This window comes from Heterodontus francisci, chromosome 2 (assembly GCF_036365525.1).
Source record: "Heterodontus francisci isolate sHetFra1 chromosome 2, sHetFra1.hap1, whole genome shotgun sequence".
Classification (NCBI taxonomy): domain Eukaryota; kingdom Metazoa; phylum Chordata; class Chondrichthyes; order Heterodontiformes; family Heterodontidae; genus Heterodontus; species Heterodontus francisci.
The window spans coordinates 40,174,303-40,186,962 of record NC_090372.1 but is presented as its reverse complement, the minus strand read 5'-3'; the positions used below and the strand labels follow the sequence as shown (position 1 = coordinate 40,186,962).

At 38.7% G+C, this 12,660-nt stretch overlaps 1 protein-coding gene across 6 annotated transcripts in view; it reads right to left on the bottom strand.

Moving 5' to 3' along the window:
* kif13a (kinesin family member 13A) overlaps positions 1–12,660 on the bottom strand; it is a 366,399-nt gene that overhangs the window by 8,053 nt on the left and 345,686 nt on the right. For 3 of the 6 annotated variants that reach the window (XM_068057158.1, XM_068057167.1, XM_068057175.1), the window contains 4 exons: positions 11,237–11,348; positions 10,215–10,366; positions 8,126–8,245; positions 210–1,398 (listed from right to left, as the gene is read on the bottom strand). In XM_068057158.1, coding sequence (XP_067913259.1) covers positions 210–1,398; positions 8,126–8,245; positions 10,215–10,366; positions 11,237–11,348 — 1,573 coding nt within the window. Of the gene's footprint in view, positions 1–209; positions 1,399–6,220; positions 6,287–8,125; positions 8,246–10,214; positions 10,367–11,236; positions 11,349–12,660 lie in introns of those variants that run through there. The other 3 variants (XM_068057194.1, XM_068057199.1, XM_068057185.1) reach the window with 3 other exon arrangements.

Genomic DNA, 12,660 nt, shown 5'->3' with positions numbered 1-12,660 from the left:
AGAGCACCCGGCGGAAACCCACGCAGACACAGGGAGAACTTGCAAACTCCGCACAGGCATTACCCAGAACTGAGCCCGGGTCGCTGGAGCTGTGAGGCTGCGGTGCTAACCACTGCGCTGCCCAAGATCATTGGTGATCTATATCATAATCATGCATCACCTATATCATGGAATCAAACATGTGCGGAACACGATTCATTATTACTCACCATCTGGTGTATCGAGTTCAACTCCAACCCAAATTCCAGTAGAGAAATCCACTGCACCAACGTACCGAATGATTCCAATCTTGTTGTTTCCAACAGATGCACGCTCTCCCAGCATGACCCAACTCGGTACAGGCTCGCCCTGTTCTGCAGTGGCACTACCTTGAATGTCTGATAAACCCGAAAGGCTCTTTGTAACAGAGTTATCTTGGCTGGGGGTGTTATCAAAGGCTTCCTCATGGTCGGCTTCCTCACAATACAGTGGGTTCTCCAAGGTACTGGTTATTCTATTGTCAAGCACTGTAGTCTGTGATTGGTCACATGCCATGCTGCAAGAATCCTCAGGAAGCTCTGAAATATCATTTGCACATTTTACTGCAGAACTTTGCCACTTTTCATCTAGTTCCAGACTATCTACAGAAAGTCTATTAGAGTCATCAGAGGAACCTGTACTGTAAACCATGGGTTCATCAGGCAGCTCAAGGTCCTTCCTTGTTTCCTCAGCACCCTGAAAATCTGTGAAATCTTGACCGCTGAAAATTTCTACATTCACTATTGAATTGAAAGAATCATCATCATCATCTCCTCCATCTTCTGATATGCTACCTTGTGGGTTTAATGTACAGGCACAAGATAATGAATCTGATGCAAACATATCTGGGATGGTTCTATAAACAAGTATCGATTTAGACTCAATGAACTGTTGCAATACTGAGGTTTCATTCACTAAGGCACTATTTGTTGGGAGTGACATGCTCTTCTGCATGTCTTTTAAATCTCTCCTTTGCTCCTGAACTCCATCTTCCTTCTCAGAAGATAACTTTAAGTCAGATAGGCTAATTTGTGACACAGCATCCTGTAGGTCAGAGTCTCGTGTCTGGTTACTCAGCTGGTCTGTGCTTTCAGTACCAGTGAATACCACATCAGAAAGTGTTGCATTGGAGGCACTGTGGGAGATGTAACCACTGGTCACACTGCTGGTCGTTGGACTACGAGAAACCTCATTTTCAAGGAAGCGAGAACTCAGGAATTCTGACTTGGAAGAAAACAAATCCCTGTTCTCAAGGCTTGCATTGTACACATCGAAGTCTGCAAAATCTTCTGGAATGTAAGGTTGGAAACCATGAAAGCCTCGAGAACCACTGGTTTTCTTGCTGAGGTTCTCCACTTCATAGTCCTCTTCTTCAGAATCCTGTAGTAACCATATTTGCATATTGGTCACTTCAATCATACATTTAGAAAATTAGTGTTACATCTAGGCAAAGAAGCATAGTGGATCAGACAGGACACAGGGTTTTCTGGCTGGTTTATTGGAGTTGCAGATTTTCTCCAATTAAAAGCTATAACCAAATTATGATCTCATTTACATTTCTGTGGATAATTCATCCAACTTTTCAATTTGAAGTTTAGCAGTATTCTGTCTGCTGAAAGTTCTGCTTAGCCTGTCGAAATATACAGACCTGACTGGTCAATATTCAATTCATGAGTTTGATCTTGAATTGAAAATCATACAAACAAACTGAAAGTGGTAACACTGCAAAATGTATTGTGCAACATGTACAACAGAATGGTCTTGTTGAACGTTATTTTAATAAAAGCTCAAATCCTGTAACTGATCTTAGGTTGTAGAACAGTACCAAAGTCTTTGAAAAGCATATTTTATTCAATTCATTATGCCTTCGTGCTGATTACACTATGCCTTGCATCTTCCTCCATCAATATATAGTCTTAACACAAGATTTCGTACCATGTATTCCAAGATTTTGCATAAATTGCCCACTTTCATTGTTTGAATGCTGCAACCAATTTCAGGTTTGTTTCTGAAATATGCTTCTCCACCTTAACAAAATGTGAAAGGTAAATAATTCATCAAGATTTAATATCACAAGATGGTTACCACTCCTTTTCACAAATAAATATGCCTCAGGGATGCCAGAGCACAAAATGGTTTCACCTTCCCCATTACTTGGCAGATAAATTAATTGGAAGCTGAGAATTTTGAAACAATAGGCAGTTATACTGCCAAAGCTTTTTACACAAAAAAAAAAATCTACAGTAACTTTTGTACAGCTCATTGGGTACATTTAGACTTCCTATCTTTCCCTTTGCAGGACTATTCCGATTGGCAACTTTAACCACATGGCACTTCACTCACAGAATTGCCAGTTTTTCTTAAAATGTACTGCCATTGAACTTAGAAACAGATAATTCTATATCAAACATCACACAATTTAACAAACAAGCATGGGGAGGAATCAAAAAGCAGTGGGAAGTTCCAAAATAACCTTTCCCAGACTGATTTTTCGAAGGGAGCCCAAAGGATTTTTAATTTCACTTAAAGCAACATTTTCTCCAAAGTCAATGCAGGAAACCCGCATTTGTGAAGGACAAGATGGTAACAGCTGATACAGGAATTTTTGTTGAGTGACAGTTTTCACAACGTCGACAGTAGGAGGAAGGGAAAAAAATGAAAACATGGAGCTTTAATTATACAGCATCATATCCTCATGATTTCCCACAGCACTTCAAAAAAGTCATTGAATATGAAGTGCAGTTACTGTTGTGCAGGGAAGTGTGGCAGCAAATTTGCATCCACAATTGATAAGTCTCCTGGCCCTGATGGAATGCATCCCAGGGTACTAAAAGAGATGGCGGGAGAAATAGCAGGTACACTGACGGTAATTTTCCAAAATTCGCTGGACTCTGGGGTAGTCCCAGCTGATTGGAAAACAGCAGATGTGACGCCACTGTTTAAAAAGGGAGGTAGACAAAAGATGGGGAATTATAGACCGGTTAGCTTAATCTCTGCAGTGGGGAAGATGCTTGAGTCTATTCTCAGGGAAGAAATAGCAGGGCATCTCGATAGAAATTGTCCCGTTGGGCAGACGCAGCATGGGTTCATGAAGGGCAGGTCATGCTTGACAAATCTTTTGGAATTCTATGATGACATTACGAGCAAGGTGGACAATGGGGACCCAGTGGATGTGGTGTACCTAGATTTCCAAAAGGCCTTCGACAAGGTGCCGCACAAGAGGCTGCTGCATAAGATAAGGATGCATGGCGTTAGGGGTAAAGTATTAGCATGGATAGAGGATTGGTTGACTAACAGGAAGCAGAGAGTGGGGATAAATGAGTGCTATTCTGGATGGCAATCAGTCACTAGTGGAGTGCCTCAGGGATCGGTGTTGGGACCGCAATTATTTACAATTTATATAGATGATTTGGAGTTGGGGCCCACGTGTAGGGTGTCAAAGTTTGCAGATGACACTAAGATGAGTGGCAGAGTAAAGTGTGCAGATGACTGTGAAACTTTGCAGAGGAACATAGATACATTGAGTGAGCGGGAAAAGGTCTGGCAGATGGAATACAATGTTAATAAATGTGAAGTCATTCATTTCGGTAGGAGTAACAGTAAAAAGGATTATTACTTGAATGGTAAAAAGTTGCAGCATGCTGCTATGCAGAGGGACCTAGGTGTCCTTGTGCATGAATCGCAGAAGGTTGGTCTGCAGGTACAGCAAGTAATTAGGAAGGCAAATGGAATTTTGTCCTTCATTGCCAAAGGGATTGAGTTTAAAAGCAGAGAGGTTATGTTGCAGCTGTATAAGGTACTGGTGAGGCCGCACCTGGAGTACTGTGTGCAGTTTTGGTCTCCTTACTTGAGAAAGGATATACTGGCACTGGAGAGGGTGCAGAGGAGGTTCACTAGGTTGATTCCGGAGTTGAGGGGGTTGACTTATGAGGAGAGACTGAGTAGATTGGGATTATATTCATTGGAACTCAGAAGAATAAGGGGGGATCTTATAGAAACATATAAAATCATGAAGGGAATAGATAAGATACAAGTAGAGAGGATGTTTCCACTGGCAGGTGAAGCTAGGACAAGAGGGCATAGCCTCAAGATTAGAGGGAGCAGATTTAGGACTGAATTAAGAAGGAACTTCTTCACCCAGAGGGTTGTTAATCTATGGAATTCCTTGCCCAGTGAAGTAGTTGACGCTTCTTCAGTAAACGTCTTTAAAGCTAAGGTAGATATCTTTTTGAACAATAAAGGAATTAAGGGATACGGTGGGAGCGCGGGTAAGTGGATCTGAGTCCACGAAAAGATCAGCCATGATCTTATTGAATGGCGGAGCAGGCTCGAGGGGCCGGATGGCCTACTCCTGCTCCTAGTTCTTATGATCTTATGAAATCAAATGAGTGATTTGTTGAACTGTTTTTGGTGGTGTCTATTGTAGGAGGAATGATGGTCAGAAGTGAGGAAAACTCCCTGCTCTTCTTTCACCAGATCTTTTACAACTGCCTAAACAGGCAGTTGGGGTCTTACTTAGACATATCTCCTGAAAAAGAGGTTTAGTCAAGACTGAGGGTCATTCACCACTCCGTCCAAGCTCTATGACTCAAAAGAATAGAAGAAAATAAAGACAAAACTATAAACAGGACAAAATGTAGCTGTGCCTCACCACACAAGTCAAAACATAGGGTCAAGCAGGTAACATGTTTAACACATTCCTACACCTATTCACTTCAACTGTTAAATCTACAAAATGGAAGGGCATTGTAATAAGAAGATATGAAGTTCTGAGGTACAAAGTCTTCATAATTCTGACAATGCTACCCCATAATTGGTGAATGAGGGTGAAGGCTATATCTGAGAGAAAAGGGTGGAAGTAGTGGTGCTCGGCCACCATGTAGCAGTGCTTTAGCAGTCTAAGTAAGAAACTCACAGATACAATCAGGCAAGTTTGGAGGCTGCCCAGTTCAACAATTAAGGTCGGATAATCCTAAAATGGTAACCCAACTCTCCATCAGAAAGACTGGGAGATCTCCAGATCAATTTTTCCCAAGTATATCATCTTGTATAATGGGTGCCATACCACATCCACTTTAAACCTTGATGAATCACTCCAACCACAATTTTAGATCATAAAGATGTAAAGGTGATGATAAATTAATTTCAAAGGTGAGGCTTTTTAATGTAATTTGCTTGTAAAATGGTAATCATACCCTAAATGTTGCTAGAGTTATACATGTATAGGGCTAAGAAAGCTGAGAAAAAGCCTATAAAATAATTAACTTTCATGTTGTCCCTAGTTCTCCACATTTAACTATTCTTTGCATGATAAAAGATAACAATTTGGCCATGTACTATCCTAAAATAAGAACAGGCACAAAAACAGCACATTATCTTCCACATCAAAACTGTGTACATTAAATAGGGAAGACCACAAAATCCACATGATTCAAACCACAGCAACAAAAAAAAATAAAGTCTTGATTATTGGCATTGCAATAGACTTGTGTGTATGTGAGAAAGAGGAGAGAATGTGTTAATATGGTACTGAGAATGAACGTGTTGATGTGATCCAAATATTCTACTTTGGAAAAGGGGCTGGAAGAAACACATTTCCAGCCTCATGGTAGTTAAATGTCCACCTCTACAAAGTACTGAGCATGGGTCAAATTACTTTCTTTGGAGTATTTTCACCTACACGAAGAACCCTGGGGAAATATTACCACCATTAGCTACTTATAGTGAAAATGTAAATGGATGCTTCAAGAACGTTTGAATGATTTTGCAACGATACTGAACAGTGAAAATATTCCATTCATGTGATTGGCATTAAAAAAAAAGTGAAATCTATTGATTTGATTTGCACACTGTAGCTGTAAAACATGGGTCTATTAGTTAACCAAATCTCAGATGCTGTGTTGCTCAATCCACAATCTGCATGTCCTGAATGCTCATCTATAATGCCTACTATGAGCTATCAAAAATCTCACGACTTTATCCCCCACCCAGGAAACAGACAGTTTGACTTTGTCTCAGCTGCAATGCTATAAATCAATGAATCATGCTAGGAGATCTTTAGTCATTTGGTTATCTTTCTTTTTGAAATTAGGCATTGATAGATTTCTGAGTATTTTTTAAAATCCAAAACCAATTTCAATTATTCAGAAGACAATTCTAGGAATAGAAAAATTGCTGAGTTACAGTTATTAGCACAGTGTACCTCCAGGAAAAAACACAATAATGGAGGGCTAACTGATCAATTTTCACTGGTGCCAATCACCAGTACCTATAAACAGATGAAATAAGATCAGATTTCTAAAATTTAAGTCAAAATACACAATGTCAACAGCTGATAATATAACCAACAGTCCAAGAGTTGTTGCTTGGAACATACATGGCAGAATGACATGGTAAGACCTCTAAAAGATCATTGTCTATGTTAGAATACAGAAAATTGCAATATATTTGTGTGGGGCACATGCAATTGCAACAGAATGAAACTTAATATCAAAACAGCGACCATCATGATTCACACAATCATTCCTTCGTGCTTGCTAACATGAATGGCAATAAGATGCACCAGTGTAGTTACTTTTCATTATTCAATCATGTGCAGTAATGGTAGTTTTGGTAGACTCATTACGAGACATGTACAAACAACGCAGGGCAGCAATCAACAAAGCCAACAGAATGTTGACCTGCATCGCCAAATAGGAGACTACAAGACAGCGACAGTAGTAATCAAACTTTACTGTATTCCGATTGAACTGTACCCTGAAGATTGAAACCAGTCTAAGACAAAAGGAGATCATTCATACAATGGAGGTAGAGCACAGCAGAGCTACTACGCTGATCCCCAGTGTATGAAGTCTGAGCTTTTCAGCAAAAATGATCTCCAAGTGGTGATATTCTACAGGTATATATTATTGTTAAAGGAATGGAAAAGGTAGGCTATAATAGTACTGTAAATGAAATTGTTAGCCTAGGATCAAGGTCACAGGTTTAAACTAGTAAAAGACAAATTTAGGGTTTGTGTCAAGAAACCTTTCTTCACACAAGGAGTGATCAACATGTGCAATGGACTTCTAGACAGAATATTGGTGTGACAGCCCAATAATTATCAGAGAAACGATTGTATGGTTTAGTAGGAGGACTTTACAATCTTTCTAGATGTATCATTAAGATGGGCAAAATGGTCTTTCTCATGCATAATTACATTGTGATGACTACAGGTTTATACAAGACACAACAGAGCACAATTTAGTCTGCAGCATAACACAGCAGACAAATTGAGTCAACCATTAACACAAGTACATCCAAGTAGGTTGTAGAACCAGGAATGTGTTACTAAGTTGATTTGTGCTCTTGAACACAAATTAAGTTTAAGCCAATTAGATCACTTTGTTCCTGAAAGTTTCAAAGAAAAATGTGAATCAAGAAAGTGAGCAAAGCTAATATACCCTCTCACCATAAAAATCAGGAAAATATACATCTATGAGCTAGCTAGCTGCAAGAGCGAGGGGCATTGTACAGCTAGGACCCAATGTCCAATGAAGCTCATGAAGTGAAGTTAAAATGTAACCTTAGGTTATGAAAATATTATCCATGGATGTACTACATATTTTAATATGACCGTTTCTGCTATTAAGGAAGAGGAAATTTTCCCTTTAAAGTTTTTGAATACTTTCCAAGTAATTGTATTTCTCTATTACCAGCTAGCTACAAAAATATAAACACTGATCATACTTTAAGTTCCTTCATTTATAATCAAGGCATCTAACTTAAATAAAAAAGTTACTCAAACTAAGGTATGTAGCCTCAAACCATGTTCATATACAAGATGAGACTCGACAGTAGAATGAAACCACAGGGAAGTAAAACCATGGCTTACAAATATGCAGGACATGTTTGTGTTTCAAATAATCCATACTTCCAACAGTTGTGAATTACACAAATAATTTTCCAAGTATGCATTCGAAGAAAGCAGACAAATAGAAATCCTAAACTTGCCTGCAGAGCAGACTGAAGATTATGGCTGCATTCATAAATGTTTCAGCCATAATCCTAGTGAAAGGACCATAATCCCACCACCAAGTATTATGACATAAATAAAAGGAAAACTTACAAACGAGTCCTCATTTTCGTTACTGTTTTCTACTGACATGCTGATGGCACTGGTTCCTGTGGGCACAACATTGCTACTGCTATGTACCAGCATGCTTTTATCCTGAGGGGGAGACATGCTCTGCAATGGTCGAGACACACAATGGCAGAATGTAACACCACTAATGAAACATTAATTAAGACTACACACATGCAGTTAGTTGATCAAGAAACATGACTATGGTTTTACACATCAATACTCTACACAAGCCATGGTGGACTGCACTTCAAACATTCAGTTCATGCACAAAAATAAATCATGCATCTTCATTACATGTGAATGGTTCAGTTAGATTATTTAACTGATGGCCTATAATAAATATATATGAACCACACTGCAATGTGTCATCTATTACCAGCCATCTGGAACAAGTTTGGTACAAATATTTTGCATATAACATACAATAAGCCTCAGTCTCCATTTAAGGGTATAATTACTTTTTCCTTTTAACCCATACAAGCTTTTGGAGCATTTCATTCAAGATATTATTGCTGCAAATGCAACTCACGATTAAAAATAAATCAGCCATTAAATCTGGCCTGTTTAGCTCTTAAGCAGATTATTTAATTCAGTTATCTGCATCCTTATCACATAAGGAGTGTTTTGCATTGAACCCAGATGGCATGTTCTATTCAGCAACTACACCATTAATCATTTACTGTCACAATGAATAGTTACAAGATACAGTGTTTAAAAATGTAAAATTAATTTGGAGGGTTACCACATTTTTGCAATATCTCAACTAGCATTAAAATTTGGGCTTTCCAAGAGTATTATTCATCTTATGCTGATTGTCATGTCCTACATGGTGGGATAATCCCTTTCATCAGTCAATCATGATTCCTGCTGTATTGACAAATAATTAGTGAAGTTTGAGGAGGTACACAGATGATCTCTCCTAATTGGCAGGGATACTTTGGATATAAGGTACTAAGTTGCAGAATACAGAAAAATGGCAAAATAACAGAGGTAGCTTATTTGACTTAACCGCAGCACTCCTTATTCTACCAATGGTTATACCCCACCAAAAAATGGGAATTGTTATGGTGGATCATCCCAAGAAATATTGCCACTTACTAGATGTAATGGAATTTGCTATGCAGGTACTACAATTTTACTTAAAGATTCTACAGCCAGGTCGCAGTAACCGAGTTGTGTTGTGAACCCAACATGATTAAAGAAATGCACAGTGCCATCATGCATCAAGCAAGCTGAACTGGCATTAGGAATCTGAGAGGTGTATGACACTGCGCATAAAGGAGTGACAAACTGGCAGACCAAGGCCAGCCTGAGAGGCATCTAATTTCCCTATGATCTTTGACATTTTTAATGCCATAACTCACTTGTCCTAACCATACCCATGAGACGATGAAGGAAAATCACAAGAACATCTGATCCTTTCTTTTGGTAGCAAAGAAGAATACAGAGTTCATTACGGCTGTTTGCACTCTGCTTTGGATCCTGAACAGATAGGTCTTCCCACCGCTCGCCCCACTCCCTTGCTTCCAGTAAGTTAATGCCTTGGGCAAAGTATCAATGATAGTGGAATATAACAAATTGAGAAACCTCTTTATTAAATTGTTAAAAGCTAGTTATCAAATAATAAATTTCCAGCCTGTTGCCCTCTGAAGCTCAGGCTTCTAAGCCTGCATATTCAAACTCGTGTTATGGTGATCAGAGCTACAAGTGTAGCAATATTGGTTAAAATAAAACATTCAAAAAAGCAGAGTAGGAAAATATCACATGGGACAGGACAACATTTCTTAAAAAGATACACATCCTTTTCAAATTCCATTATCTTGGCTTACTAATCAATGGAAAAAATATTTTTCAAATTAAAATAAAGCTGCTCATTACAGCAAAGTTATTATAGAATGAACAGCACTGGGCAATTTTTTTTTTTAGCGGGGACTAATCTATCAAGGCTTAAGCTCTTCTATTATATTGAGTTCTTTTTAAAAAGAAAGTCCAGCAAAAGGAAGCTAAATGTACAAAAGATTCAGCACATTTGCCTTGAGTTTCCTCACTGATTTAAAGATTCAAGTTTTACCTCGTGTGAAAGGAGAGGTTTGGTTTCCAGAGGTTGCTTGCCTTTTCGTTCCTCTCTGACAGGCATAAGTGACTTCAGGAACTTTGGTGGCTGAGGAGAAAATGCTTTAAGCGGACTACCCATCAATGAGTGAGGACTCTCTGGTGCAGTACCTATGAGTGAAAGAAAAGAAGAGGAGCAAACCTCCATGGAATAACAGAATATAGAAATTCTTTATAAATATTTCACAAAACTGTCAACTGCAACTACTATTAATTACTTTCTTTTCAGTAAACAAGTGAATTGTTTTACATTTAAACATTAGCAGCTCACTGGTGTACCAATATATATCACAGCAGTCGGTCAAAGATTTAGCTTCTCTTTCTCCCACCCTCCCCAACATGTCAGACAGCTTCACTACTGTAGGGCAGAGGTTGCAGACTTAAGACACAGGTCCTCCCAAGGGAAGGAGACTGAGAGGGTGGGGGAAAAGAAAGAGACAGACAGAGAGACGGAGACAGAGAGACACGGAGAGACGGAGACAGAGAGACACGGAGAGACGGAGACAGAGAGACACGGAGAGACACGGAGAGACACGGAGAGACAATGAGAGACAATGAGAGACACGGAGAGAAAGAGAGAGAGAAAGAGAGAGAGAAAGAGAGAGAGAAAGAGAGAGAGAAAGAGAGAGAGAAGAGAGAGAGAGAAAGAGAGAGAGAAAGAGAGAGAGAAAGAGAGAGAGAAAGAGAGAGAGAAAGAGAGAGAGAAGAGAGAGAGAGAGAGAGAGAGAGAGAGAGAGAGAGAGAGAGAGAGAGAGAGAGAGAGAGAGAGAGAGAAATGAAATATTTGAAAGACAGAATTTAAGTATTTCAGGAAGCCTGACAAGGTGGACATTTAAAACAAAAATCAATGTGTATATTTTAACATATATCCATATATTAAAACTTGAACATAATCTTATTGTTCTATTAAATATGCCCCATTTCTGTCTTTTCATGCAAGTTATAATTATTTTATTTCATTCTGTTGATAATTACATTTACCTCCAGTGTCTTTCACCTTGCGGGGTGAATCTTTAGGTAGGGTACCGTACCAGGAACATTCCTGAGAGTTGAGCGAGCAATCAGAAATGTCATGATGACTTTCTGAACGACCCTAGCAGCGTCAGGAAAAAATAAAATTGTTTACTGCATTTACAAAACCAATTCATCAATTATATTTAGTTGTGTGCAGAATAACTAGAAAATTAATAACATATAAAAAAAAAGCTAGAAAATTAAAACCATATTGCATGTTTGGTGTGAATGAAAAGGGACTTTAGATTATTTTTCAGCTATAAAAATAGAAATTTACACAACACCATTCAAATTTTCACAAAGAAATTTAAACCACAGTCTGGAGTGAGAAGAAAAATTAATGCTGTTTTTAGGATGTGCAAACCTCAGAATGTTTCACATTACTCTCATGATGGAGGCAACACAAGCAATACAATGAGTCTTTTTGATGCAGAATGATTTTAACATTGCATGCGTACAAACTGACGTTCCAACTGGGACAGGTTAGATCATTATCAAGACCAAAGACGTTCTTTTAATGGTCTAAATTATGAAACAACAATACTGCACAAGAAAAATGGGCAAATCAGAGGACAGAACTCTCAAGTCCAGTTCATTTAATCTACTCCCATCTTCATGTACCTGGGCCCAGTGGAAGTTTGTTGAATATGGCTGTGGTTTCCTGCTTCTGCACTCAGCAGTCTATTTTCTACCCTTTGAAGGGAATGGGTGGAAAGTCATGGATCGATGTGAAGAGTTAGGAAACAATTCAAGGGAGCTTTATTATGACTGGTATCAGAGTTTATTGCAATGAGAACACTTTAAAACAAAGTGTGTAATTTGAGCCGCTTTAAAAAAAATAATTTAAATAGTTATTCGAAATATTGAATGTGGAGAGCTGCAGTTCCTTTTTCCATTTGAAGTACGAGGAGATAACCTATGAATTGTGTTGAACAGCCTCACACGACAGGTCACCACCTTCATATAAGCATTTGGTCAAAAGCAAGATTAAATTTGCACCTCAGAATTGACTTTTAGGACAACAGTTAAGAGACTCCCTTCATATAGCCATGTCAGTACTAGTATCATGTGATAACATAAACCTCATGATCTATATCAGTGTTATCTTTACTTCCTGTTTACTCAAGGCCCATCAGTAACATTAATACAAAAGCAAAATACTGCAGATGCTGGAAATCTGAAATAAAAACAGTTAATGCTGGAAATATTCAGCAGGTCAGGCAGCATCTGTGCAGAGAGAAACAGGGTTAAAATCTCAAGTCGATGACCTTTCATCAGAACTGTTCTGATGAGAGATCAACCTGAAATGTTAACTCTGCTTCTCTCTTCACAGATGTTGCCTGATCTGCTGAGTATTCACAGATTTTTCTGCTTTTATTCCATCAACACTG